This window comes from Lepisosteus oculatus, chromosome 3, assembly GCF_040954835.1.
Source record: "Lepisosteus oculatus isolate fLepOcu1 chromosome 3, fLepOcu1.hap2, whole genome shotgun sequence".
NCBI classification, from domain to species: domain Eukaryota; kingdom Metazoa; phylum Chordata; class Actinopteri; order Semionotiformes; family Lepisosteidae; genus Lepisosteus; species Lepisosteus oculatus.
This window is the reverse complement of record NC_090698.1, coordinates 61,590,612-61,615,920: the sequence shown is the minus strand read 5'-3', so window position 1 is coordinate 61,615,920 and position 25,309 is coordinate 61,590,612. Positions and strand designations below refer to the sequence as shown.

The window sequence follows — 25,309 nt, the reverse complement described above, 5'->3', positions numbered from 1 at the left end:
AGCAGACTTCCTTACATAATACCACGGCATCCTAAACATTACAAGGGTCACAGACAGGGTTACCTTACAGTTGCTACTAAATTGATATCACAGGTCTGTCATGATCATCCTTTATGGCTGGTACAAAAGACAAAACAGCCAGAGTCATTTTAGTCAGCAGGATGAATTAGGAAAGCAGTTTTTTTAGATGTTAAAATTAGTGTAGTTCAGCTCTTGTGTGGTAATTAAGCAGCATTATCAGTGTAGTAAAGGTTTAGAACTAAATTAACACATTCATTTAGCACAGTTTCATGGCAGCTTTATAATCCTGTTCTGTTTTAAAGTGTCCAATGATTATAGGGCCCCCTGGTAACCCTACTCACAGATGATACCCAGAACCCTAGAACCAGTGTTTGATGCTGAATCTGCAGTCCCTTTCAACAGCCAGCTAGACACAAGACAGAATCAGCAAACAGCCTTGAGTGTCCAAACAAAAGGTATTTAAGTAACATTTAAAAATATTTACGCTCACAGAATTTCTAATGGTTTTTGGTTTTGAGTGCCACAGACATGGGACTATGCAAGAGATAGATTAATCACATTGTGTCGCCTGACGACAAAGACCATTGCTGTATAACTCGGATGATATTGTGAATTATACAGCAGTGCAACTCCTATTTTGTGAACTGCTGATTCAGGACCTCTCACATCACTAAGACAGCTAATTACTAATTAATTTGGCTGACTCTAATCAAGAGTAACTTATATTTGCATCCCTTTACTGTATACCTGGTGGGTATTTTACTGGAGCAATTTAGGCAAAATACCTCCTTCACAGTTACAGCAGCACTGGGATTTGAGACCACAGCCTTTCAATTACAAGTCTGGAACCCTAACCACCACTTCCAATTGCTTCCCCAGCAACTAGACCATTCAGTGTCTCATTTGATATGTAAGCAAGAAAACCCTCAACAACCCTTTCTTATTTTCAAAGGCATGTTATTAATGTTTTAGCATCATATAGGCTGAGAAGCAATGATAGCCTTCTACCTAAGTAGAAGCAAGACGCCCTTGTGAGAATCCTAAAATACACTTCAAAAGACAACACAGGAACAAAAGTTTTTAACTTCCAACAAGGGATTGTGAGCAGCAAAATTGAAGTAACCAAGGAGTAACATACAAAAACACCACAGCCTCCTACCGTACACTGATTTAGCTGGTGTAGTGCCTGATAAAATGTTGGACCGAAACCCCACAAATGAATTATGTGTAGCAGATTCTGCACTTGATACGATAAATAAGCTCATACCCATCCACATTACTTCCCTGTTGAACTACCTGTGCTAATTTTTAGGTTACCAAACATACTGCACTACTAGGAAAAGAAAAAAGTGAGTTTTGTCAAATTCAGCAAAAGCTCCGTCTAGTTAGTAGAAATAAACAGAACAGTGGTCTCTGCGCTTTCCCCAAACAGACCGTTTCACAGTGAGGGGGCGCTGTAGTTTTCCTGTCGTCAGTGCATTTCTCTTCTTGAGCTTCGTGGTGGATTTGTTGACTAGTCTGTTGGCAACGTTCAGTGGTTGCCAGGTAATGAACAGAAACAATGGGGGGAAAAAAAACTTTGGTTGATGCAAGGAGCGATAAAATAACGACAACTTAGAAATTATATAGCTTTTCAAGTGAAAACGTCGTCCATAAGATATACCGAGTTATGAGTGTGAATTATTGGTGTTGCATTTGATTTCAGTGTGTGGAGAAACCTGCGTTACTTTTAAAGAACACTTCTCAACTTGATCGTCTTTCGAAACCTGTAAACATGACAGGCTTACGCATGTAAAACACCATTATTTTAGGAAGATGATGGTAAGAAGAGTACTTCCTAACAGCATTGATTGTGGTATATATTTGCAGGTGTGTCTTAAAGTAATTCAAGTGTTGAAGTTTGATACATGATTATTTATGTGACTTGTGATGCATAGTATAAGCTCTGTGGTGCATAACCCGGTATATGTGTTTGTTGTGATCGGAAAAAAACGTAAAAAGTTTGTAATTTTAGAAACTTTTTTCTAAAACTTTTTCGTTAATCACCTTTCTGTTTTGAGCTCGTTGGTGTTTCTTCAGACGCGCTCACAAATACAATTCCCACTATTTTAGTAGTATCAGCATGTGTTATTATGATATTAAAACTAGTCCGCCAACAAAATGACACTTAACTAAAGTTTAGAGAACAGAAAATATAGATATGAAGTTTGTTCTGGCACAAAAAATAAAAATACCCCTGAGTTTGCGGTGGTCTTACCATGAGTATCTTCAGCTTGTCAAAGAAGGAAGTCAAAGGATCGCTCTAGGGTTTTCAGCCTTGTCCAGTAATTCAAACACGCACAAATTAATTTAATCGATAGCTCAAGGCCTGTCTGTAAATGTGTCTCAAATTCATTTTTTTATTTTTCCTTTGTAAATAAATGTGTTTTACAAAGTACACTTCTCGGTGTTGGATAAGATATTGAACTTCCTGTCACTTGTCTTGCCTTAACTAATGTAATGTTTTAATGTTTCTTTATTAGCCCTATACAATTTCTTGCATTAGGAATTCATCTTTTCGCATACCCCAGATTTTCTCCTTGGAGACACTTGGGGTCTTGGAGACATTGTATAGCGCCCCTGGAGCAGTTAGGGTTAAGGGCCTTGCTCAGGGGCCCATCAGAGTAGGATTCCACTGCCAGCCGCAGGATTTGGACCGGCAACCTTCCAGTCACAGGCGCAGATCCTTAGCCACAGAGCCACCAGTCCACCCCAGCTACACGATTGCTTTCCATTATTGTACTTACCAAGTCTGTTTGTTTTTTTGTCTTAGTCAGTTTGGACTTCTTTGTGCTTTCTGAAGAATATGAGAACAGTATAAGTAACCAGAACAAGCCATGGAGGAGATTCCAGTGAAGGTGGCCGTTCGAATTAGGCCTTTACTCCCAAAAGAGATCCTCCACAACCACCAGGTTTGCGTGCGTGTTGTACCCAACACCCAGCAGATCATCATCGGAAAGGACCGGGCCTTCACCTTTGATTTCGTATTTGGTCAGAGGTCTCTACAGGATGAGGTTTACACGACATGCATCAAACCCCTGGTTTTGTCTCTCATTGAAGGATATAATGTCACAGTGTTTGCTTACGGGCAAACTGGATCAGGAAAAACATACACGATTGGTGGGGGACATATTGGTGAGTATTATGAAAGTGAACAAGCCAATTTTTCAGGAATGATTTGTTCTTTCGGGTGGCACTGTGGCACAGATGCTGTTATTGCTGCCTTTCAGCTCTGGGGCCCTGGGTGCTATCTGCTTGGAGTTTGTATGTTCTCCCAGTGTTTGCGTGGCTTGCCTCCGAGTGCTTAGGTATCCTTCCATAGTCCAAAAACAGACTGGTAGATTATTTGGCTTCTGTACAATTGTTTCTGGTTTAAGAATGTGTGTTCGAGTCTGTGTCTGCCCTGTGATGGACTGATGCCCCATCCAGAGTGTATCCTGTTTTGCGCCTGTTGCTTACTGGGATAGGCTCCAGCTCCCCCACAACCCTGTATTGGGTAAAATACAGTAAAGTGGAGGTAAAAACAGTTAGGAAATGGATGGAAGGACTTTTTCCATTAAATGGACTATTATAATTTTTTAACATAACAGTCAAGTATGTTTGCAGCCAGTCTCCAAGAGCTCAATTTAGTGACCATGTTTTGGTGCCTTAATAAGTTTACCCGAAACAACATCATCAATTGATAATGTGACCATTTCTAATTTGTTTTTGAATATGCTGTTTTAATTTCTGTAATAAAGTAAAAATGCCACAGCTAGATTTTGACTTGCGGTAGAAAGTCTCACTCAGATGGTAAAAAAATATTTTAAGGCGTTAGTTCACTTGTGTTTTTCTTCTTCCCCCTTCCAAGTTGCCACCTCAGATGAAGAGAATGGGATCATTCCTCGTGCTATTCAGGAAATCTTTCACAATATCGCAGAGAAGCATAACACAGACTTCACTGTCAAAGTTTCTTATATAGAGGTCTATAAGGAGGAGCTAAGGGACTTACTGGAGCTGGAAACATCCTCCAAAGACATGCATATCAGAGAGGATGAGAAAGGAAACACAGGTAACCCAAAGCACCCTTCCACACTTGACTTTATTGAAATGAAGAGTCTGGCAGCTGTCAAGTAGATTCATCATAACCATTAGAAAGATTTTTTTCAAGTAACAAAAAAATAGAAAAAGGTTGTTCTTTAGACATTTATTTCCCCCCTGTAATTAATGCTAGCAAAATATGAACAAACCAGTATGTAGTATGGTAATGAAACAGGGTTTAACTGTGCTCTGAACATGTTAACATTCAAGGTAGGCTGGACATTAGCGTGACAAATTCATTAGATGTGACACTTTTGTGATTTGTATAGGAATTTATTTTGTTTGCTTTGTTTTCAAATCAGTGATTGTTGGGGCCAAAGAGAGCTTGGTGGAGACAGCAGAAGATGTGATGAGCCTGCTGGAAGCTGGGACTGCAGCTCGTCATACAGGAACCACCCAAATGAACGAGCACTCTAGTCGCTCCCATGCCATTCTCACCATCACTGTGAGTCAACAGGGACCCACGCGTGAGACAGCCCAGCAGAGCAGAGGGGAGGGGGAACCCGGGACTCACAACTCTGTCCAGCTCATCTCATCCAAATTTCACTTTGTGGACCTTGCTGGATCTGAGAGAGTCACCAAGACGGGCAATACTGGTGAGCGCTTTAAAGAGTCAATCCAGATCAACAGTGGCCTTCTGGCATTGGGAAATGTCATAAGTGCCTTGGGGGATCCTAAAAGGAAGAGTCAGCACGTGCCCTACAGAGACGCAAAGATCACCCGAATCCTGAAGGACTCACTTGGAGGCAATGCTAAGACAGTGATGATAACCTGCATCAGCCCATCCTCTTCAGATCTGGATGAGTCCCTGAACTCCCTCAAATATGCCAACAGGGCTCGGAACATCAAGAACAAACCTATTGTCAATTACAACCCTGACTGGGACAGAATGGATGAAATGGAGCTGGAGATTAGGGCTCTGAGAGAAGCTCTGCAGAATCAGCATGCCAGCTTGATGACCCGTGGCAGCCACATCTCCCAGGAGCTGCCCGGAGGCCACGAACGTAGCCGTATCCGTGTCCTCGAGGAGCAGCTGGCCCAGCTTCAGGTGGAGAGCTACCACTATCGAGCCTGCACGGAAGACGCGATGCAGTTACTGCTGGAGCTCAGGGAGACAGCTGACCTGCCTGCCACTCATGAGCGCAAGCTGAAGGAGTGGCTGGAGGGAGCTGAAGAGCTGCAGAGTGAAAAGTGCAACTCTGTGGAAGTGGAGTGCAGGGCCACCAGCACTGGAGAGGAACCCCATCATATCACAATACTCCAGCTGAAAAGAGAGCTGAAGAAATGCCAGGTAGTGAGGTCTACATGACCTTTTGAAAGTAACAGTTCTGTGTGTTGGCAGTGTTCAGTTATTGTAATTAATGTGTTTTTTTATTTGTAACAATTTTTTAGATGTATTTTTCTTTACCATAGGTGTATTTGCTCTCACTGGCAATCATTTCACAGAATGAAGTCGAAGAATACTTTTTTCCTGCTACCCCCGAAGTACAATGAATTAATTGGAGATATTTTGTAAATTATGCAGTTACTCCACCTCCACCAAGCAAGCTGTTGTTCAAACACTGTTCAGACAATGTATAAGAAGGGACAAATTGTAAGATGAGGATGTCTAATAAACCATAATGATTTTACCATATTTGCTGGAAATTGTGACTCATACAATTAAAATACTAGCAGTTTTTTTGAGGAATTTCCATCTCCAGCTAGTCTTGGGATGATACTACTTTTCTGATGGAACTTTATTAAAGCTGTATAATATCAGACTCCATTGCTGAGGAGAGGAAACAGGACAAAATGTTAAAAAGTAGTTATTTAGCTGGTCTAATCAAAACCCTTTTATGCTTATTTGTAACTTTCTATTTTTGAAGAAATAATGACACTTTCTGCAGATTTATTCAGATTGACATCATCTCTTTTATTTTCAACAGTACCCGATTTAAAACCCCCCACATAGCGTCTTACATACAGTGCAATTTGAAATGTGAAGCTGGGCTGCTGTCTGTTAAAAGGAGTTCCATTAATCACCTAACCTTTTCATTTCTATGCTCCTGTCCTGTGAGAGAAAATTGGAGCACCTGTAGATAACCCACACGCACAGAGGCAAGCTACAGACAGAAGGCATTCCAGACCTTAACCCAATGCAGTAGCACTGACACACCACTCTGCTGCCCAAGTTATTAATCTGTAATGCATCTTTAGAATTATTTTCCCACTCTTAATTGTTTCCAGTACTGTAGTTTGTTTTTCACAACGTTTATTTTTTACTTTTTTGGCATAATTCTGACACAGTGAAGGGAAACCATGGATGAACTTTTATGGATGGATGGATTTTTCTACAACACACTCGATGTGCTCAACATTATGTAATTTCTTGAATCTGATCTCACCTTATCTGAAGTAATTTTTCTTTTATAGAGCAAAGTGTATCCTGTGTTTAAGAATAAACCCCATGTTATAGGGTTAAAATTGAGTTCTTTTTGCATAATTCAAGAGAGGAGCCACAGTGTTGGGGGGTGTTTCCAGAAGCCTGGTACTCACTCTAGTTAATGCTTCTCTTATTACTGTATCTTTCTTTATCCAGGTTAGTAGAGTAGAGGTATGTGGTTAACAGAAATATGGAAAGTAAAACTGTTAAACATATTTTGGTACACAATTAGCAGAGCATTTGAAACAAATATAAGAGACTAAATTGTTACTTCTTTTGTTGAATTTTTCTTTTCAGGATGCTTTGGCAACAGATGAAGACGTTTTTGTTAAGAAAGAGTCTGAACTGAAGAGACTGCAAGATCAAATCAACACACTTATGCAGGAAAATGAAGAGTATCTAGCTGCTCTTGAGGATGAACGAAATAAAAGTCGATTACAGGTAATACCCGACTTAAGCTACACATATGCAGTTAAGTACAGTACTTACAATTGGTGAAGAAAAGAAAATTTCACTTACTTTTTATGCCACTTTAAAAACAGGGCATCTGCAAATGTAGTGCTTAGCAGACAGGCTATTTTGCAAAAATAAAACTTCTTTGTTACATTTTGCTTTTATAATATACTTTAGACCATCCTAAATATGATTTCTGTAACATCTATTCATAAAATGTTTTCTGTCTTTCATTTATATAAAATAAACCTTGCATTGGTTAAGTTGAATGTGGACCAAGATCTTGAGACCTGTGTAAAATTAGCATTTTCTTCAAACAGATCATGCTATTTAACCTCACAATATAGAATTGACTGTAGGTAGTTTATTAATCCAGGTAAACTATTTATAAATGTATAGAGTCATAAGAAGACAAATAAAGCTAGATGCAGCTCATTCATTCTTGGAGGTGATAGTTCTAAAGCCCACAAAAACAATGTTAATGGTAAAGCTGGGCTGTATTAGTTCTTGATGCACTACATTTAAACATTAAAACCATTATGAAAAGTATATATTTAAAGCTAAATTGTAATCTCATCTCAGTACTTTGTTAAATTGTGCACCTTTCTGTACAGAATGTATTATTTAAATTCCCAGTTCTATTTCACGTATAGTACATTCCTAAGTATATGATGATTAAAAAAAATAGTTTTTATTGAACAAAAAACAAAAGTAATAAGCTTTAAGACATCTAGTTTACCATTTCAAGACTAAATTTAACTCCAGATAAACTACACTCATTGAAGAATATACATTTGGAAGAAGCAGGTGGTTAGCTTTTTGTCACTTTCCTTGGAAACACTCCTCAGATCTGTGAAGTGTATTATGTTTAATATATTAATTCATTCATGCTTTCTCTATTGTAATATTGCAGAATGAGAGAATGGTGGAACAGCAGTTATTGATTGATCGACTAAGAGAAGACCTACAGAGCTTTAAGTTGGACAAATCAGATGTTTCTGTGGAAAGATCTGCTTCTTCTAGAAGACCTTTTAGTGTCCCACTCACCAATTACAATCAGGCAGGATCCAGGGGGGATGCTTCTCAAAGCCAACTCAGGCAGGACACCAGGAAGGTACAGAACTTAGTTTCAGGCATCTCCACTTATTTAATAAACATCAGTTATACTGTTTAAATTAATGGTTCATGAATTCGGTGGAACTTCTACACTGTAGGTTTTTAGTACCATTTCTTTGACCGTTCATCTGTTTTATCAGAGTAGAGCAACAGCAAAGAGACAAGAAATACCTCTTTTTCAACAGTCCGAAGACCGAAGCTTATTGATGTGTAAATGTCTTATAAATTACACAGTTTGGCGGCTCTTGTTTGTGAGACAGTCCTGGTGGCATTTAAGTAGAAATGCTTTTAAAACTCAGAACAGGGTGTAGTTCTGTACCCAAATTGCTGTGGAAGAACAGAACACACTACCCTGCCAAGTTGTTGAATCAATACCCTTAGCTTCTTCCAAGAAACTTGTGGATTTGGATTCGTTAACTGCTAACTATCACATAGACTAATTATGCTTAATGGTCTCTTCTCATTCGTAGCCTTTTTTATGTTCATATGGTCTACTTCTACTACGGTGTAAAGTCCATCAGGTGCTGGACCATGTAATTGAAAATGAGAATGTCAGGTTGGCCTGTTGTTTGATTTGGTGTGGTACGTGATCACATAGTTACCATGTAGGTCAGATAAACATCTGTTGTTCTTTTGTTTTCTACAGGTTCACACAAGTCCTCCTGCATATTCTCTGGAAAGAGTGATGGCAGCTTTCAGAACTCGTAGCCAGTTGCTGCTGGCACAGATTGAGGAGCAAGATGAAGTCCTTTGTTGTGAATTTTCTGACGGCAGTGAGGAGGAGAAGAATGCTAAAAAAGACAGAGAAAATGACAAGAAGCAGGCTTTCAGGTTAATACAATCGAGCAATGATAGACAATTGAAAGGATTTCATTAACCTTATTATCTGCAAGATGCCCTGCAGATGACATGGACACCATTTCTTGGCACCGTTTTTTATTTATACGCACTGACATTTTTAGTACTGGTGCTCTTGCTGATGGTCAGTGTGTTAATTGACATTGACATTTCTGTTTGAGAGAACAAAATTCAGATACACGTCATTGTATATGGAACAGGTGTTCTCAGACAGATTTCCTTTTTGCCCTTAGAATGCAGCCATCAGTCTGTGATCTTCTAAATATCTCTTGAATTGATCAAATGTAAAATAAGGAAAGTAATTTAATGGAGATTAAGTACATAGAGCGTAGAGACTAAAATATAGGATTACAAAGATGGAAAAATCCAAAGGTAGTACGTTAACTAGAGTTTTATATGAGGAGATGTTGTTAAGTTAATTCAAACAATTCAAAAAACTTTTTCTTAGAAAAGAGTTGCTTATAAATACTTTCCAGCATATATTACAAAGCCTAGCAAACATACTCGGACCCTTGCTCAGTTTTCATATTTTGATACTTTAAAGCTTCCAATCATGATACTTCTAAGTAGCAAGTAATAATTGTTATATATACAGTTACAACCTACTCTACATATTCAAAGCAAGAATGTGGACACGAACATATATAAGTAAATAGATAATTAATATGAAATTAAAGTGGGAAACTCAAATTTCCAAAGTATTCAGAAACATTGTTGTGGCAGACCTAATTTAATATAGATGCACAAAATTATCTTAATGGTTCACATAATTAGCTGAGTAGCCTCTGTCAGTGTGCATGTGACGTAGAATAAACACACCTGTCATTTTAAGGCACTGAAATTTTAAGCTAATAAAAAGACCAAAGAGCAGTGGCGCAGTGATTATCATAGCTGTGTCGCAGTGTTGGGACACCCGGTTTAAATCCTGTGGTGTAGAGTTTTATGTTCTTCCCAGGTTCACTTGGGTTTCCTCCCACAGACCAAAGATATACTGGTAGGTTAATTGGTTGCTGGAAAGATTGGCTCTGATGAGTGTGTGTGTGCATTTGTGTCTGTGTCCTTGTGTGCCCTGAGATGGACAGGAATCCCATCCAGGGTGTACCCCCCTCTTGCGCCCACTGCTTGGCAGGTTAGGCCCTGGCGTCTCCCATGACCCTGTTTCAAAGCAGCTTTCAAAACAACTCAGGGATAAAGTTGTATAAATGTATAAATCTGGAGAAGACTGTAACTGGAAAAAACCCATCTCAAATCTCGCATGCTGTTTGCAACAAAGCACCTAAGTGATACTGCAAACATGTGTCAAAACCAATTGTGGTCATATCGTACTAGATCAAGTTCAAATTTTGCTTTTTGGTCTAAATACAAAGTTACATACTGTATGATGCAACACCATCCTTACTGGCATGGTGGCGGTAGCATTTTGTTGGAGTGCTGCTCTTTGTCAGCAGGCACTGGAAAGCTTGTATATGCTGGCAAATCTTAGAGGAAAATTGGTTTTGGATCTAAGACTGGGACAAAATTTTACTTTGAACTTTTCAGCAAGATAATGATCCAAAGCACAAGGATAAAGCCGCCACAATGGAATGCTTTAAGAATAAGAAAGTGAATATCCTTAAGTGGACCAGTCAGTATTCTGCCTTGTTGTGTATGAATTATATGAAGATCTGTGGAAAGTCTTAAAAGCTGCTTTCAGTAGATGTTCTCAAAGCAAATTAAGGACCTACTCTGTCAAAAAGAATGGGAAAATATGACACCTAAAAAGACAGGCAGCTGCAATTGCTGTCAAAGGTGCTTTCACTAAATACTTAGATTGCAGATCTGAGTCAACATGTGTCAGTTTCTCTCTTCGGTTTTTGCTAATGTTTACTGTAAATAATGTTGCCCTCAAAATGTTCAATTTGAGCATTGATTAATTAGCATTAGTTTTGCACAAAATATTACATTTCAAAATAGTGTATGCAATGTTTTGTAATATCACAAAATGGGACACCATAGGAATGGTCTGAATACTTTTTTCAAGGCCCTGTATGTGTTCTGTTTCTCTTTCTTTCTGCTAGGCGCTCCATGAATCGCACCTGGACTCGGAAACAAACTCCAGTGGTGTCTGATTCTAACGTTCACGATGAAGAAAGCCTACATACTCAGCCCTTTGCAGGTAGATGCACATAATTAAAAAAAAGTCATAAGGACCCCCTCTCCCCCAACTATTCCAGTTTAACTCTCCATAAATATCTTGCTGTGTTTTGTATTTCTTTGATCTCCAGAGCACGGTGCTGCTGGTCTGCCAGAGCTCTTGGTGGAGGAAGAGCGGGTTAGGTGCAGCCAGACTCTGAACCTACAGAAGCTAAAGGAGGCTGAGCTTAGGCTTACGCAGGCCAAGCAGAAGACAAAGGAACTGGCAATTAATATCCGAATGAAAGAAGAGCTTATCAAAGAACTGGTTAAAACAGGTATGTCTGAAGCTATATTGGGTATTGCATGTATTTAAATGGTTTGCCATTTGCAGGAAAACAGCTGAATAGGTTTAGCTTTTGTTTTGACAGTTCAGAACCACCGTCCATCCATCTGTTCCCTAAACACTTTGTCTAATACATGGTTGCAGAGGAGCAGGTGCCTATCCTGGCACGCTGTACCACCATATGTGGGAGAAAGGTCTTTAAAAAGAGGAAGTTTAAAAATAATTTCTTGAACATCATCATCATAATTACTGAATCAGTCATCCAGTTCCACGGTATTAATATTTCAGATGAACTTCACTGATAAACATGTTGGATAAACTGGAATAATCACATGAAAGGGCGTTTGTAACCTTGACATTTCAGAAGCAGTCATGCAGAATATTTTTGTGTAGCCAGTATAGCTTGAACGCTGTCCTATCATTTTAGCTCCACAGACTAGATCATTCCATATTTGCATGACTCTAATTAAATCAGCCATAATTGTATTTCTAATCATATAGTTCATACTGTAGATATTTGTAACGATTACCTGAAATTCAACAGTGCACCTTCTTATAGTGTACAGCAGGGATGTTCGATAATGTCTCCTTGCACCTTCCTCTACAGACACTGTTGTACTGTTCTACAACCAAAAACAAATATGTAAGGAATGAAACCAAATTTTAACACATTAACCAATTATTTTAATTTGTGAACATTAAACAATTTGAAGTATCCAAATGGCCTGCCCTTCAGATCACTCAAGTAAGATGAATATGGTTACACAGCCTAAAGCTGGTATTCCCAATCCTGGTCCTCGGAACACGTGCACATTATGGTTGTCATGGCAGCTGAGTTCTGTACTTAAATTAATCCTTAAATAAACCAACAAGTCGATTGGTTCGGTAATCTGTAAGTTTTTTTTCTACGCAGTTGTTGGAGATTTTAAATGACTTATACTGCAAACCTTAAAAGCAACCTCCTTCATGTTTAGGAAATGAAAAATTAAGGAATTCAAATAGACTCTTTTATTTAGGCTATTGAGCATATCATTTACTGTATTGAATTGAGTGCAAAGGTGGGACACAAAAAAATGTGTGTAGGTCTCCCGGCCCAGAACTGGGGTCCCCTGAGTTAAGGGGTTAGAGAAGTAGAGAAGTCAAACCTGTTAACAGAAATAACAGTAAGCCAAAACATTTTATGTGAAACATATCCACAAGAAACAAACCCTTGAATTACATATCGAAAATAGCTACAAGTATGCAGACATTTTAACTGTAAAGAAAGTTATTTTGGTGGAAAAAATATTTATGTTCTTTCTGTTTTTTTGTGCATAATAAAATTGTGACCTGTCCATCCTTATTAGAATGATCAGGCTCCATGCTGACCACTAGGGGGTGTGGCAGTTTAATCTTGTTACCCTTATATACCAAACCCTAAAATGTCACTTTTATTGATGAGTGGTTTAATTTTAAAGTAAACTTTTTGATTTTCATTTATTTTGATTGAACCTTTTTGAAACTTTGTAATTTGCTTTTGCTTTCTAAGCCACTCTGTATTCTTCACTGTTTTTGGCTAGCTGGTGCACCATATCTGATAAATAATTTGTATTAATCAAGAAACAAAGGAGAATGGGTTATTCTTAAAACTTGCCATCTGTTTTACCAAGCAGAGGTAGTCCTCACCTAGTTTTGCTTTTTTCTGATTCATATACAAGAGAAAAAGCAAACAGCAGATCGTTTCTTCACTGTGAGGGAAGGCAGTATCGTCAAAATGTCCCCTTTTCATCATCCGCGTACAAAGAAAGTGGTTAATATAATTTGATGAAAAGGCCATGTACTTATTTGCTGGAATTAACAAAATAGACCTGTCAATGGAAAAAGTTTTAAGTTCTTTTCTGTTTGTATGATCGATGTGTCTGACATGATCTTTTTGTGTTATTGTGTCAGTAAAGTAGTGAAATATGCATGAAGTTTTCATCTTTGGTGTTGTTGTAGGCACCACATCAACTAATCTGTCAAGAGAAAAAGGATTTATCAAATATTTCAGCTTGATTTTGTTGGCAGTACTTTAAAACCTAAAAACGATAATTTCTGTCTCTGATTATTACAGAAGACAAAGGCTTCAACTCAACAACAGAATAAAACAGATTTAAATCTGTCAGAAGCTGTACTGAGAAGCAAAGAGAAAAGCCTTTTAAGCAGATTTTGTGCTTGCAAAACTTGGCTGTATTTCCTTGTTACTGGACCATCAGAGAGATCTGTATTATTACTCTGTGCATAAATATACTGTGTTGTGAATATTTATATGAAATGTTACGGTTCTGTTGCTTTCAGTGTTGATTAAGTGATTAACTATATTTGTCCATTTAAATATTATCAATATGTGTTATATTATTATATGTGTTCCATTGCTTTTTGCTATAACTTGAGTATACCTCTTTTGATTGTTAGGTTTTTGAAAGCATATTACTAATTTTCTTATTCAGTTTTGCATTTTATTAGTTTCTACTATGGTTTCTAGTTAAGCTGCAGATGTGGTTCTGGGGTGCATGTGTGAATCATTTCCAGTCCCACCTGTAGAGCTCCAGATATGACTTTAACTTTTTATGATTTGAATTTTTGTTTTTAGGTAAAAAATAAAAAGTGCTCATGTTTGTAGGAATAAGTAATAGGTTTATTCCATGCTGAAAAGAGAAGAAAGAAAACACAACGTTTCAACTGTGGAGCCTTCTTCGGGTGTAAGAAAGATAGGGCAGTCAGCAAAGATAATATAGCACAGGAAAACAAAAGCCAGGAGGGAGGAGGAGGCGGGACCAGGGGAGAGGCAGTGGCCAATCAAGTGACAGTAAGCATCTAGCTCCTGACTGGAAGGTCCTGGGTTCAATCCCAGGTAGGGGCAAGCGATGGAGCTTGCTCCAATTCCTTCCAGACGGCTCCCAGGTCCACTCAGCCTGCTTTCCAAGTGAGTTCCAGGGGTTAATCCTTCTGGGGGTAAGAGGCCGGCCGGAGGGTGATACTGACCATATCACCTCCACCTCCAGTGTCGGATGGTCAAGCAACATGGTGGCCCTTGCCCCCCATTCCCATATGGGCCTTGATGGCCTGAAAGTGCCTAATTGACCCAAGAACTTCATCCAGGTGCTTCTTGAAGGAAGCCAGGGTGTCAGTTTCAGCATGGCTGGATAGCTTGTTCCGCACTCCCACTACTCTTTTATATTCTGGGAATTTTGAGCAAAGCTTGAACCTGAGAAACTGAGGCCCGTCTGATGTTAAGCAGCAGTCATCATTTAGTAGCTAAATGGTGGAAAGAAATGATAATTTTATCATAAATTCATGAGCACATTCACGTCTTCATCCTCTTAGGTAAGGATGCCCAAGCAGTAAACAGGCACTATTCCATGAAGATTGTACAAGTGGAGCAAGAAGCTGAACAGGCCAAGAGGGAGCTGAAGGAGACCCAGCAGCAGCTGCAGGAGCTGGAGGCCAGGGAGGGGCAGGATGGCACAGAGACAGCCCAGCTCCAGAGGGATGTCAGCAAGAAGGTGGACACAGCAAAGATCAAAGTACAGGTGGGCTATATTTCTCAGAAAGCAAAGGTAATACCAGAAAGAAAAACAAAAACTGAACATCTCCCAAATCATTTTCTCAAGGTTTCTGCAAGACATAATTGGAGACTGGAGGCACTTTTTTTCTTTCATTTATTGCAATTTGTAACTATTGAATGTGTATCAATCTATAGGTTTATTTACTTTTGATTTTAAGATTTGTTAATATTTATTGAATAAGACGCTGACTGGTGAAGCATTTCATAGTAAAATATTGAGTTTAAACATTGAGCATATTGGAACAGCACCAATCTTAATAGTGTAAAATCCAAATATTCTGTTATATGTTACTTATGTTTCAGAGTATATTTAGAAAACGGAGGCAGAAGGTTTGTGTGTGTTAAACATGCCTGTTTTTGTTTGCTAGGTACTACAAAAGAAGCAGCAAGACACAAAGAAGCTGGCATCTCTCTCGGCTCAGAGTGAAAAACGTCTGGCCGAGCTGGAGCAGAATGTGGAACACATGAGAAGACAGCAGACACTGCTGCAGAAAAAACTAAGGGAGGAGACAGACAAGAAGAGAAAACTGGAGGCTGAGATCATCAGGGATCAGCAGCATATTAAAGTGAGTCTTCTCAGACTGCACCTTTTCATTTGATTTTAGTGCATTAACAATTTGTCTATTTTAAGATAAAAGCAGAAAAAAGGGAGAAACTCCAGTTTGTCTTTGTTGACCCCCTAATTTTATTATTATTATTTTATTATGTGCACAAAGAAGTATCTTTTTTAATTATAGAATTTCTTGGTTACATTTTAAAAAATGCTTCACGTTTATTTTTATTCATTTCTAGATTAATTTTGATTAAAAGGTTGTCTTGTTGTACTGGAATGCATGTACTGTATGAAGATTTAAAGACAATTTCTGCAATTTTAATGTGCGTCAATGAAAAACACATTGCTTTACAAGGCTGTTCTGATGTTATTAATTTGCCATTTGAAATTTCATAGGAACTGCAGTTAAAAACTGAACAACAAAAGAGAATACTGAAGGTAAAGACAGAGGAAGTAGCTGCCTTTAAAAGGACAAAGCACATCAGCACTCCTGATGATGAGCAGGTATAAACGTTTTTTCTATGCCCGGCTCTGTCTTTTCACTATCTCAGACAGCACCAGATGCTTTAGGGGAAAAAATGTAATGAACTGTAACAAAAATTCATCTCCTGTACTTAAGGATTTAATGGAATATTTTGAAAATACAGAACATAATGGAAGCACTCTGGTCCAGGGTTGATTTTGTTTCATTGTGGAGGATATTAAGGAGATTTTTAATTTCCTGGACATTTAATCTGTCGTGTATTAAATAAGGCTGCTCAAAAAGTAAGGATAGAGGAACTACTAAATTGCTTATCAGGTAAAATGCCACTTTCTTTTTTTAACCTTGAGTTCTCTGGTTTGAAACAAAGCTAGCTAGCTTTCTGACTGTGACCAGGACTTTACAAGAGTAGTGCAAAGTTTGTAGAGCAATGCCAGGTTCGGGTTTAATTGGATTGACTAGCGGATATTTGCCCTGTTTGTGCACTGGGCCCCGCATGTTTTGTTTGTGTTGTGTCTAGGCTAGGGTAGGTTTGCATTGATTTTTTTAACTCCTAGCGGTGTAGAAAATGGTATTTAGTGGCTTTCAGTCTTTCTTTGGGTTAACCCTTAACTGAGGTCTCTTGGTTATGTAAATGCACGATTATCTTAAATGCTGAATTAAAGATGTATTAAAGACTGAAAATAATATAACACCTCTCTATTGAAGAGATTAGAAGCACAGCGGAAATGGCTTGATGAGGAGGTGGAGAAGGTTCTGCAACAGAGGCAGGCTCTAACTGAGTTGGAAGAAGAGCTGAAGAAGAGAGAGGAGATTATTGCCAAGAAGGAGGCTTTCTCACAAGAGAAGAGCCAATTAGAGATAAAGAAACTGAGATCCAGTCAGGTGAGGTGGATGCAGAACTACCAGCTTCTGCAAAGAAAAAAAATATGATGTGATTGAAAATAAGTGTAAGGTGAATACACTTTGTTTGATTGTTATTAATTCAGATTGTAATCCTGTGTTACTTTGATGTATCTATAATTGTAGGCTGTAAGCAAAAATATCTTAAAGCTGTCAGCTCAGCTAAGCGCAGTGGACAGGAAGCTGTCAGAGAAGACTAGCCAGCTCCAGAGCAGCAGTGCCGAAAGCAAGAGGAGGATTTTCCGAGAGGTGGAGGAACTCCAGCAGGAGAGAAACCAGCTGCTGAAGAGAAGAGACAGCCTGGATGAGAAACTGAAGAATGGCAGTGTTTTAACAGTAGAGGTACTGCATGTGCCGCAGCCATTGATAGGACATTGAAAACATGTGTATTATCTGTTGGGACAGTTGAGACACTGTTGCGTTTATTACAGAAAATTCTTATGAACCAGGAATAAACTGGAAGAAAATTTAGAAATGTTCACACAGAACCAGGAAAGTTTGAAAAGTTTAGAAAGGTGATTGTTACTCACAGGACCGTTTCAAATTGAAAGGTGATAAGGAGAAGGAGTTTGCCTTTGTGATTCCTCTAGATGGCTTTGGCTTCATACATTTTGTTGTGTTGCATACATATAATAATCATTTTCTATATATATGTGACTTTTTTCCAGCATATCATATAGACACACATTAAAAATACAGCCGATGCTATTGGTTAAATAATGTAGTACCTCTTAGTCCCATTGATAAAAAGTCTAATTTAGAAAACTTTAGAGTTTTAAGTTCAACTCTGTTAAGTTCAGCCTTCATTGAAAATAACCATTTTCCTTTTCAGATAATGCATTATGTCTAACTTAACCAAGATTTTCCCTCTTTTATCCATCTTTCAGTTTGTCCATAGAAAAGCAGGTGTTGAGTGGCTCTGAAAACGTAAATTCAATACAAATGTTTCTTGGATTTTAAAGTGTTAGAATTACAAACAAGCGGGTTTATTTGCATTTTCTGATTTGTTTTTCAGGAGGAACGTCTCCTTTTCCAGTTAGAAGAATGGGTAGAGGCTCTGGATGCTGCAATAGAGTATAAAAATGACACCATTGATAGCAGACAGCAATCACTCAGGACTTCCACTGAACCACTGATTAGCAGCAAAGAAGGAGTCATGGATAAACTGAGCACTCTTTCCTTCATTGAGATCAAGGTTTTACTATTCAAGTACTTCAACAAGGTTTGTTCTGAATTAAAAGACAGTTAATTTAGGATTATCATCTTAACTATTTGGATACTAGTGTATACTGCATATATCCTATTTGTTAAATGGAAATTTATTAATAATCTCAAAAGAAAATTGATGGAATGTGTCTCACCGGCTTTTGTCTACTGTATGTCAAAGTTTCATAAATGCTGGTCATTCATTTACACAACGTAATCATTAGATGCTGTTTTTTTTGGTTGATTTAGTCCACATTTCCTCCCAGAGCATGTTATTCAAGTTGCATTATTTGTTCTTATTCTCCTATCTTGTACAGTTATCCTGTTTTTCTTTATGGTATAAGTACTTTATTGTGTATCTGTCTCTGTGTTTAGGCTTATTTTATCATGTTATAAAACAAATTATTCAGCCACAATCTACCACCTAACTGTGTACAACACAGAAGAGTGCAATTATATCAGTCTTTTACAAATATGCAGTTCATGGTACCATTGACGTTATACCATAGACACTTCACAGCATTTCAACTCTCTCTTTCCCAGATGTTTTCTCACTTTCTGTTTCCTATTAGAAGTTAAAGTTTCAAATAATATTTCATAGGTCACTTTTCCATATTATTGATTAATCATTATGATTTAAGTGCCCATTCTTAGTGTTTTTGATAATCTCATCAAATGTGGAAAAAAAAGATTAAAGTTTGAGGCTTAAAATGAGTGTTCAAGCTCTCAGGCTTGTCTTAATTTTTAACTATTTTCCTCCTTTGGCATCTTGTATAGCTACATTGTAACCCAACCTAAGTGTATTATCTTTTTCCACAAATTTTCTATGCACCTAAATGGGAAATTCTTGCTTACATTTAGTTGAATAGAAAAATGCACTGCAAGCTTTCACCTCCATGTCACAGGGACAAAACTAGTCTATGTCTGCTATCACCAAAATTATCTCATACATGCATACAATGAAGTAGGTGAAAGTTTAAATGTTTTGTCTTGTGGACATATTATTGTTATAAAATCTTAACTTTTAAAAAATGTTCCTCCCAGAGCACACTTTTTTTAAAGAGCAGTTATGAATACATGATCATGATCATGAATCTCCTTACTTTGATTTGTAATATTCATGTTTCTCCTCTACCCTCTTCGGCTTCTCTATTAAAAAAACAAAACAAAATGTAGTTCTATGGCAGATGTAGTCCTTTCCCAAAACCCTTGGGAAAAGGGTGTAAATAAAATCCTTCCTTCTGTGTTGCACAATGGTTTTACTGGTCTTGAACATCTACAAATGCAAATGATCCTTTACACAGTTCGTAAAGTGGCAAGTATTCTTTGTCAGCCAAAGACATCTTTATTGTGCAGCTGCCATCCTGAAAAAGAAAAAAAATCAGTCCTTGGATTAAATCATCAGTTGCCATGGTACTTTCTTCGATACTTTCCAAAATAAAGCAGCAAAAGGGAGTGCAGAAAACATCTGAAATGGAAATGTCACAGAATCAATTTCCAAATGTCTTGGAAGCAGAAAGTAGGCCAAGACTAAAAAACAAAAGTTCACAGAAGTCCTTCTTGAGAAATTTACTTTAATAATTAGAAGATTAAAAATGGTTATTTGGAGATAGTCTGGAATAAAGAAGCATAGAGAGTTTGACAATCTACAACAGCAACTTATGATAACAGCTCATGGACATATTGAACCAATTACATTAATTTATATTGTTTACAATGCTAAAATAGCATGGGAGAATATTAAGCCTCAACAATTAAAAAATCCTGTTTCCACATACAGTACTGGATTGAAGACCCAATCACATAAAACCTTGACCAGTCCTCATTATTTTATATTGCAGAGTTCCCTTCTGAAGTAATGTTCTTTCTCTTGTCTTGTCATGTCGGTCGGGCTAGATTCGGCAGTACTGAGCATTTTGTCTAAACGTTTGAGAGTGTTTTGAGCTGATTGACACACTTCGTGCCTACAGTAAAGTGGCCTCACACGCACAGATGTCCTCCCTCAGGTGGTGGGTCTCCGTGAGTCAGAGCGGAAGCTACAGCTGCAGTGTGAGGAGATGAGAATGCACCTTGAAGAGGAGGAAGGCGTAGTGCGCAATCTGGAGTCAGCTGTGGAGCGGCTCACGCTGGAGATGGATAGACGGCTCACCCTTCAGCAAAGAGAGCACGAGCACAAGATGCAGTTACTACTGCAGGAGTTCAGAGGTAGCCAACTCACCGTGTCCCAAAGACTGACAGTTGACAGTATAATTACATTCTATAGTATTGAACGGTTAACTGTTACGTGAGACTTTTTCCAGTTTCTTGACATTTTGTGTGCCAATGTAAGATTGGAAAAACACTTTGAGCATTTTTTTAATGAAAAACATTAAAATTGCAGCTAATAAATATTGGGATTAATAGAATTTATGTTTTTTATGCCTCTCAGTATATTTAAAATCTTTCCGCCTTTCTCTGTTGCTGAGGCTCCCTATGGCAGTTGAAGAGGTAAAACTGAGATTCAAAGACCAGTTTACTATATGTAAAATTTTGTTCTATTATGACATCCGCTTAGATTGAAGATGACAGTTGCTCCAATGGGAGTAGGGTCAGTGGTGGGGAATTGTAGGCAGGGAATTGCTGGTATTTATCTTCTCCTGAACTTTAATAATGAGATCCATTTAATTACGTCTTTGTGTGTTTTAGGGGTTATTAAAGCCCAAGCCCTATATAAACTAATCTTGGAATAGCCAAGCTGTGTGATGTATGTTAACTTGTGTTTTGTGTTTCTGTAAAATACCTTTTAACAGCATCGACCTTTCATTATTCAGTGAGCTGAGTTTTAACCATCATTATCTAGTACTGTCTCATGATATAGGTTGTAGTTTATTGTATTTTTCAGTCCTGAATATTTAATGATTTGGAGTATTAGAATTTGTCAAATTTTTCTACTTCTCCTTCAAAATAATAATGTAATACAAATACATTTTTGAAATATAATTTATATGTTTGGTATGAGAAAAATAACTGGGATTTATATTGTAAAATGTATGGTTATAACATTTAGACAGAAATCTATATCCAGTTATCTTCACTATGCAAATCAGTTTATGTGTGCATATTCAGTATTTGTGAATTGTATTAGCTGCCATTAAATGCGCAGTCCAGTAACCACTTGATCATTTTGCCATTACTCTGCTCAGAATTGTATTCTGTCTTTTACAGAAGGTAGAGGGGAGTGTTTTGTTGAAAATATTAAAACCTACGAAGCTAAAATCCAGCAGCTGGAGAAGGACCTTTTTTTCTACAAGAAGACGAGCCGAGACCTGAAAAAGAAGCTGAAAGAGTTGGTAGCAGATTCCCTTAACCAGCAGCCTGCTTTTAGAAAAGGTAGGCCTCACGGAAGAAAGCAAAGATTTACTTCAGATCATTACAGCATTGCTGCTCATTTCTGAAAACAATATTGATTAGTTCTTCATTATTCTTTAAATATTAAATTTTCATATAAAATCAGTCATTAAGAAGTACGTCTTGAGTAAATGTAAAAAAAAAAAACTGCACTGCAAGATGCCAGGTGTGACCACCCTTGCTGAGAAGCAGTGTCTAATTTGAAATATTTTGATTTAAATTGGAATGAAATAATATAGCTAGAGCTCGGATTCCCCGCACTGCAATTAACTGAAAAGGTAGAGGTTACTTTTTTAATGCTACAAGGATTATCCTCCCAGTTAAAGTCTGAACCTTTGAAACAACATATTGTTACCAAATATAGAGAAAATCAGGAACTGACCAGGCAGATTAGTCAATAATAAAATAAATGATCATAACCCCCAGTCTATTAGTGCGTTCTCCCAGAACATACCCGAGCTGTTGTTATAGGTAGAGGCATTTATTTATTATTAACTGGAACAGGTTTGGTGAAAAGGATAATAATCCACGCACACTATGTTAAATATTTATTAACAATGACAGTGACACTCACTTCACTACACACAACATAAACATACAACACACAAGTTTACAGACAAGTGGCTTCAGAGTCCTATGTCTAGTCCACCCAGAAACCCCCCCGTACAGTACCAAGGACTTGACTAAATGCAATACAACCTGCAGTTAAATCTCTCTCAGTAACCTATATGCCATAAAATAAATGGATAATAAATCTCCCTATTTTAAATCCACCCACTAGCAGGAGAGGCAGTATTAAACTGAGGGATTCTCTTTACTCGGGGAAACTCCCAAGTCCTCTAAAAGTTAGAGAATAGAAAACTATTCTATCAAGATTCAAACAGTTAGCTCCAATCTGTTTTTTGGATGAAAATGAAGCAGGGACTCTTGCTTCTCCTCCTGAGAACTCCTCCTCACTCCTCTCTCTCATGGCCTGACCTTCTTTTTCCCTTTTCTTTCCTCTTTCCTTCTCCTGATGTGATCTTATTTGTCCTATTTTCTGGACCATTGATTGACACTTAATCATTTACCTAGAACTTAATTAACCAAGGTAATCCAAAGTAAACTTTGTGATTGTTCTGATCACAGACTCAGGGGCCCCCACATCTCAGCAGACATCCCACTTCTTTGAAGATGGAAATGTGTTCACTTCCAGGTGTTATACACTTTATCAAGCTTATTAGACACCTCCATTGTCACCTACTTCACCTTATAAAATGGTATACTATAATATGTATTTTATAACTCTTAAGATTTCTAGTAAAATTATGATTTAAGTATAACATTCGTTTTTGAGGAAAAATGTACAGTATCTCTAAAACCTTCATGCATCACCAATTTCTTTTAATATTGTCTTCAACAGGTAATGCAGATGGCCAAGACAAATGTCTTGTGCCAGAAGATTACAAATGGACTTCCGTGTCTGAGAGCAGCAGAGAAAATAGGAGCTCAAAAGGGTGCAGTGATAGTCCTGTAACTAGTGGCCGGTCACAGAAGATCAGTGGATGTTGGGATGAGTTAGAACAAATAGCCAATGCTCCTTCCGTATTTCAGAGCAGGCAACGAGTAACGAATAATGAGGAACCATCAGTAGGCTATGATGTCCCAAATTCAGCAGCCCCACAGACAAGCAAAAGTGGGATTCAGTTTCCTGAGTTAACTCCTGTGAAAGTGTCAAGAAGAGAGTTGAGGCAGATTTCTGCATCTGACCTGCCTGTTAGACGCTTCAGTCTTGGAGTAAGTGCCACTTCCATCCAAGAAGACTCTATAGAAGCATTCCAAAGCAAGGAAGACTTTTAAGTCATGACACAGTCTGTAGCACGTTGGAGGTTCAAACATCTTAATCATATTTATGCAGTTTCATATTCCAGATAAGAGAGGCACCCGCATTACAAAAGCTGAAGATTATAAGCACTTCGGGACCTGGGTGTTAGTATAAGGTATTAATAGTTTCTTATATAAGTATAACTACAAAATAGTCTGAGTTTTCACCTTTAGAATTAATCGCACTAAGTGTATTGAACATAATTTAATGGTCTGTATACAGTATGTGACAGCTAAACATGGCACTGGGACTAAGTCTTTAAAGAGACATAAAAGGACCATTAAGGTAGTAACTTCAAAGGTAAAGCAGTGTATTGCCAGTCTAGAACTGTTATTTGTTTAAAGGCACTAGATGTTTTTTTTAACAATCATGTATGTAGTTTTGTCAAGTTGTTGGATTTTGTGTCTTTGTTTGCTTGTACTCTTCATTTGCCATTTGTGTTTTTCAAATATTTAGCAAGTTCCAGGATTTTTCCATCATCAATCATCCACTTCTCTTATGGCTTGGAAGACAAATATAATTTTTTAAGTATTTAAGAATGTTCCCTTTATATTGCTTATTGTGTTCATGTGTAATGTTGTGAATTGACTCATTTATATGTCTTGTACTTATTCTTTTAGTACTTTACTGATATTAAATTTGGTAATGTACTATATTGTTTAGAAATAAGATGTTTTAACCTTTCAGATACAATTTCTTACATGATTTAAAAATTATTATTTTTTATGTAAATAAAATGTTTTTGAAGAGAGTAATATATTGCTTTTATGCTAGGAATTTACACTTTAAAACATAAGCTACTACAGTGGGCATAACATGAACTTTTTATTTCAATGTTTTTGGATAGGTATGTAAAGGGATGTACAAGTTGAATAAGCAGAATGCCTAGATAAATGTGCTTTTCTCTGTGAATGCAGAATCCTTGTGTATGTTCACATGAATAATTGGACATTGCTGATATGCTGTTCGAAAACCAGGAATGTAAAGATGAATGCTGAAGCTTCTAGTATTTTTTTGCAAATATCCTTTCTTAATCCATTGCAACATATTTTGCACACTTTCATTTAGGGTTCCTTTGTGTCTTGTATTAGGTCAGGTTATACAGTGCCCTCCAAAGTATTTGGACAAAAACCTCTAATTTCCCTGTTGTATATTACATTTAATTGAGCATTAAACAAATTATTCTGTGTCCGAGTTAGAAAGATTGTCTATTATTTTTAGGATATGTTTTGCAAATAATGATTTTTCAACCAAAGCATGTTGTGTTCAGTCCCCCAAAGTTTAGGTGACCATAATTACTGGGACACTTTACTTAAAGCAAATTAAAGCAGTGAAAAAGTCTATTTTATTGCAAATCCTTTGCTTGCAATAACTGCATGAAGCTTCTGTCCCATTGACATCACCAGATTCTTTGTTTCTTCACTTGAGATGCTTTTCCAGCCTTTAACTGCAGGCTCCAATTGTTGCTTGTTGGTCAAGCTTTCTGCCTTCAGTCTCCTTTTGAAAAAATGAAATGCAATGCTCAATTGGATTCAGATCTGTTGATTGACATGGCCAGTTTAAAATGTTCCTCTTTTTCTGTCTGAAGAACTCCTCTGTTAAGCATATTGTATGTTTGGGCCATTGTCCTGCTGCATAATGAACTGCAGCCCAATAAGTCTGGTGCCATTTTTTCTTACATTTGCAGAAAAGATCTGTTTGTCGATCTCTGAATTCATCTTGCTGTTGCCATCTTCAATTAAGATATCAATAAAGACCATTGAGCCTGTCCTGTTCATGCCCACGTCATGATACTCCCTCCACCATGCTTTACTGAAGAAGTGGTATGCATTGGCTGTTCCTGTTTTTCTCCAGGCTTTAGCCTTTTCATCACTTTTGA

At 37.7% G+C, this 25,309-nt stretch overlaps 1 protein-coding gene across 1 annotated transcript; it reads left to right on the top strand.

The window, feature by feature from the left end:
- Positions 1-1,534: 1,534 nt before the first annotated feature.
- Positions 1,535-24,621, top strand: LOC102683092 (kinesin-like protein KIF27). The gene is made up of 18 exons (XM_015363952.2): positions 1,535-1,842; positions 2,834-3,195; positions 3,911-4,111; positions 4,443-5,431; positions 6,863-7,006; positions 7,932-8,132; positions 8,781-8,965; positions 11,050-11,147; positions 11,257-11,442; positions 14,796-15,001; positions 15,405-15,602; positions 15,986-16,093; positions 16,779-16,955; positions 17,100-17,315; positions 17,989-18,195; positions 20,186-20,384; positions 21,384-21,548; positions 22,969-24,621. The coding sequence occupies exons 2-18, from the start codon at positions 2,898-2,900 to the stop codon at positions 23,403-23,405; spliced, it is 4,215 nt and encodes a 1,404-aa protein (XP_015219438.2). The 5' UTR covers positions 1,535-1,842; positions 2,834-2,897; the 3' UTR covers positions 23,406-24,621.
- The last annotated feature ends 688 nt before the right edge of the window (positions 24,622-25,309 follow it).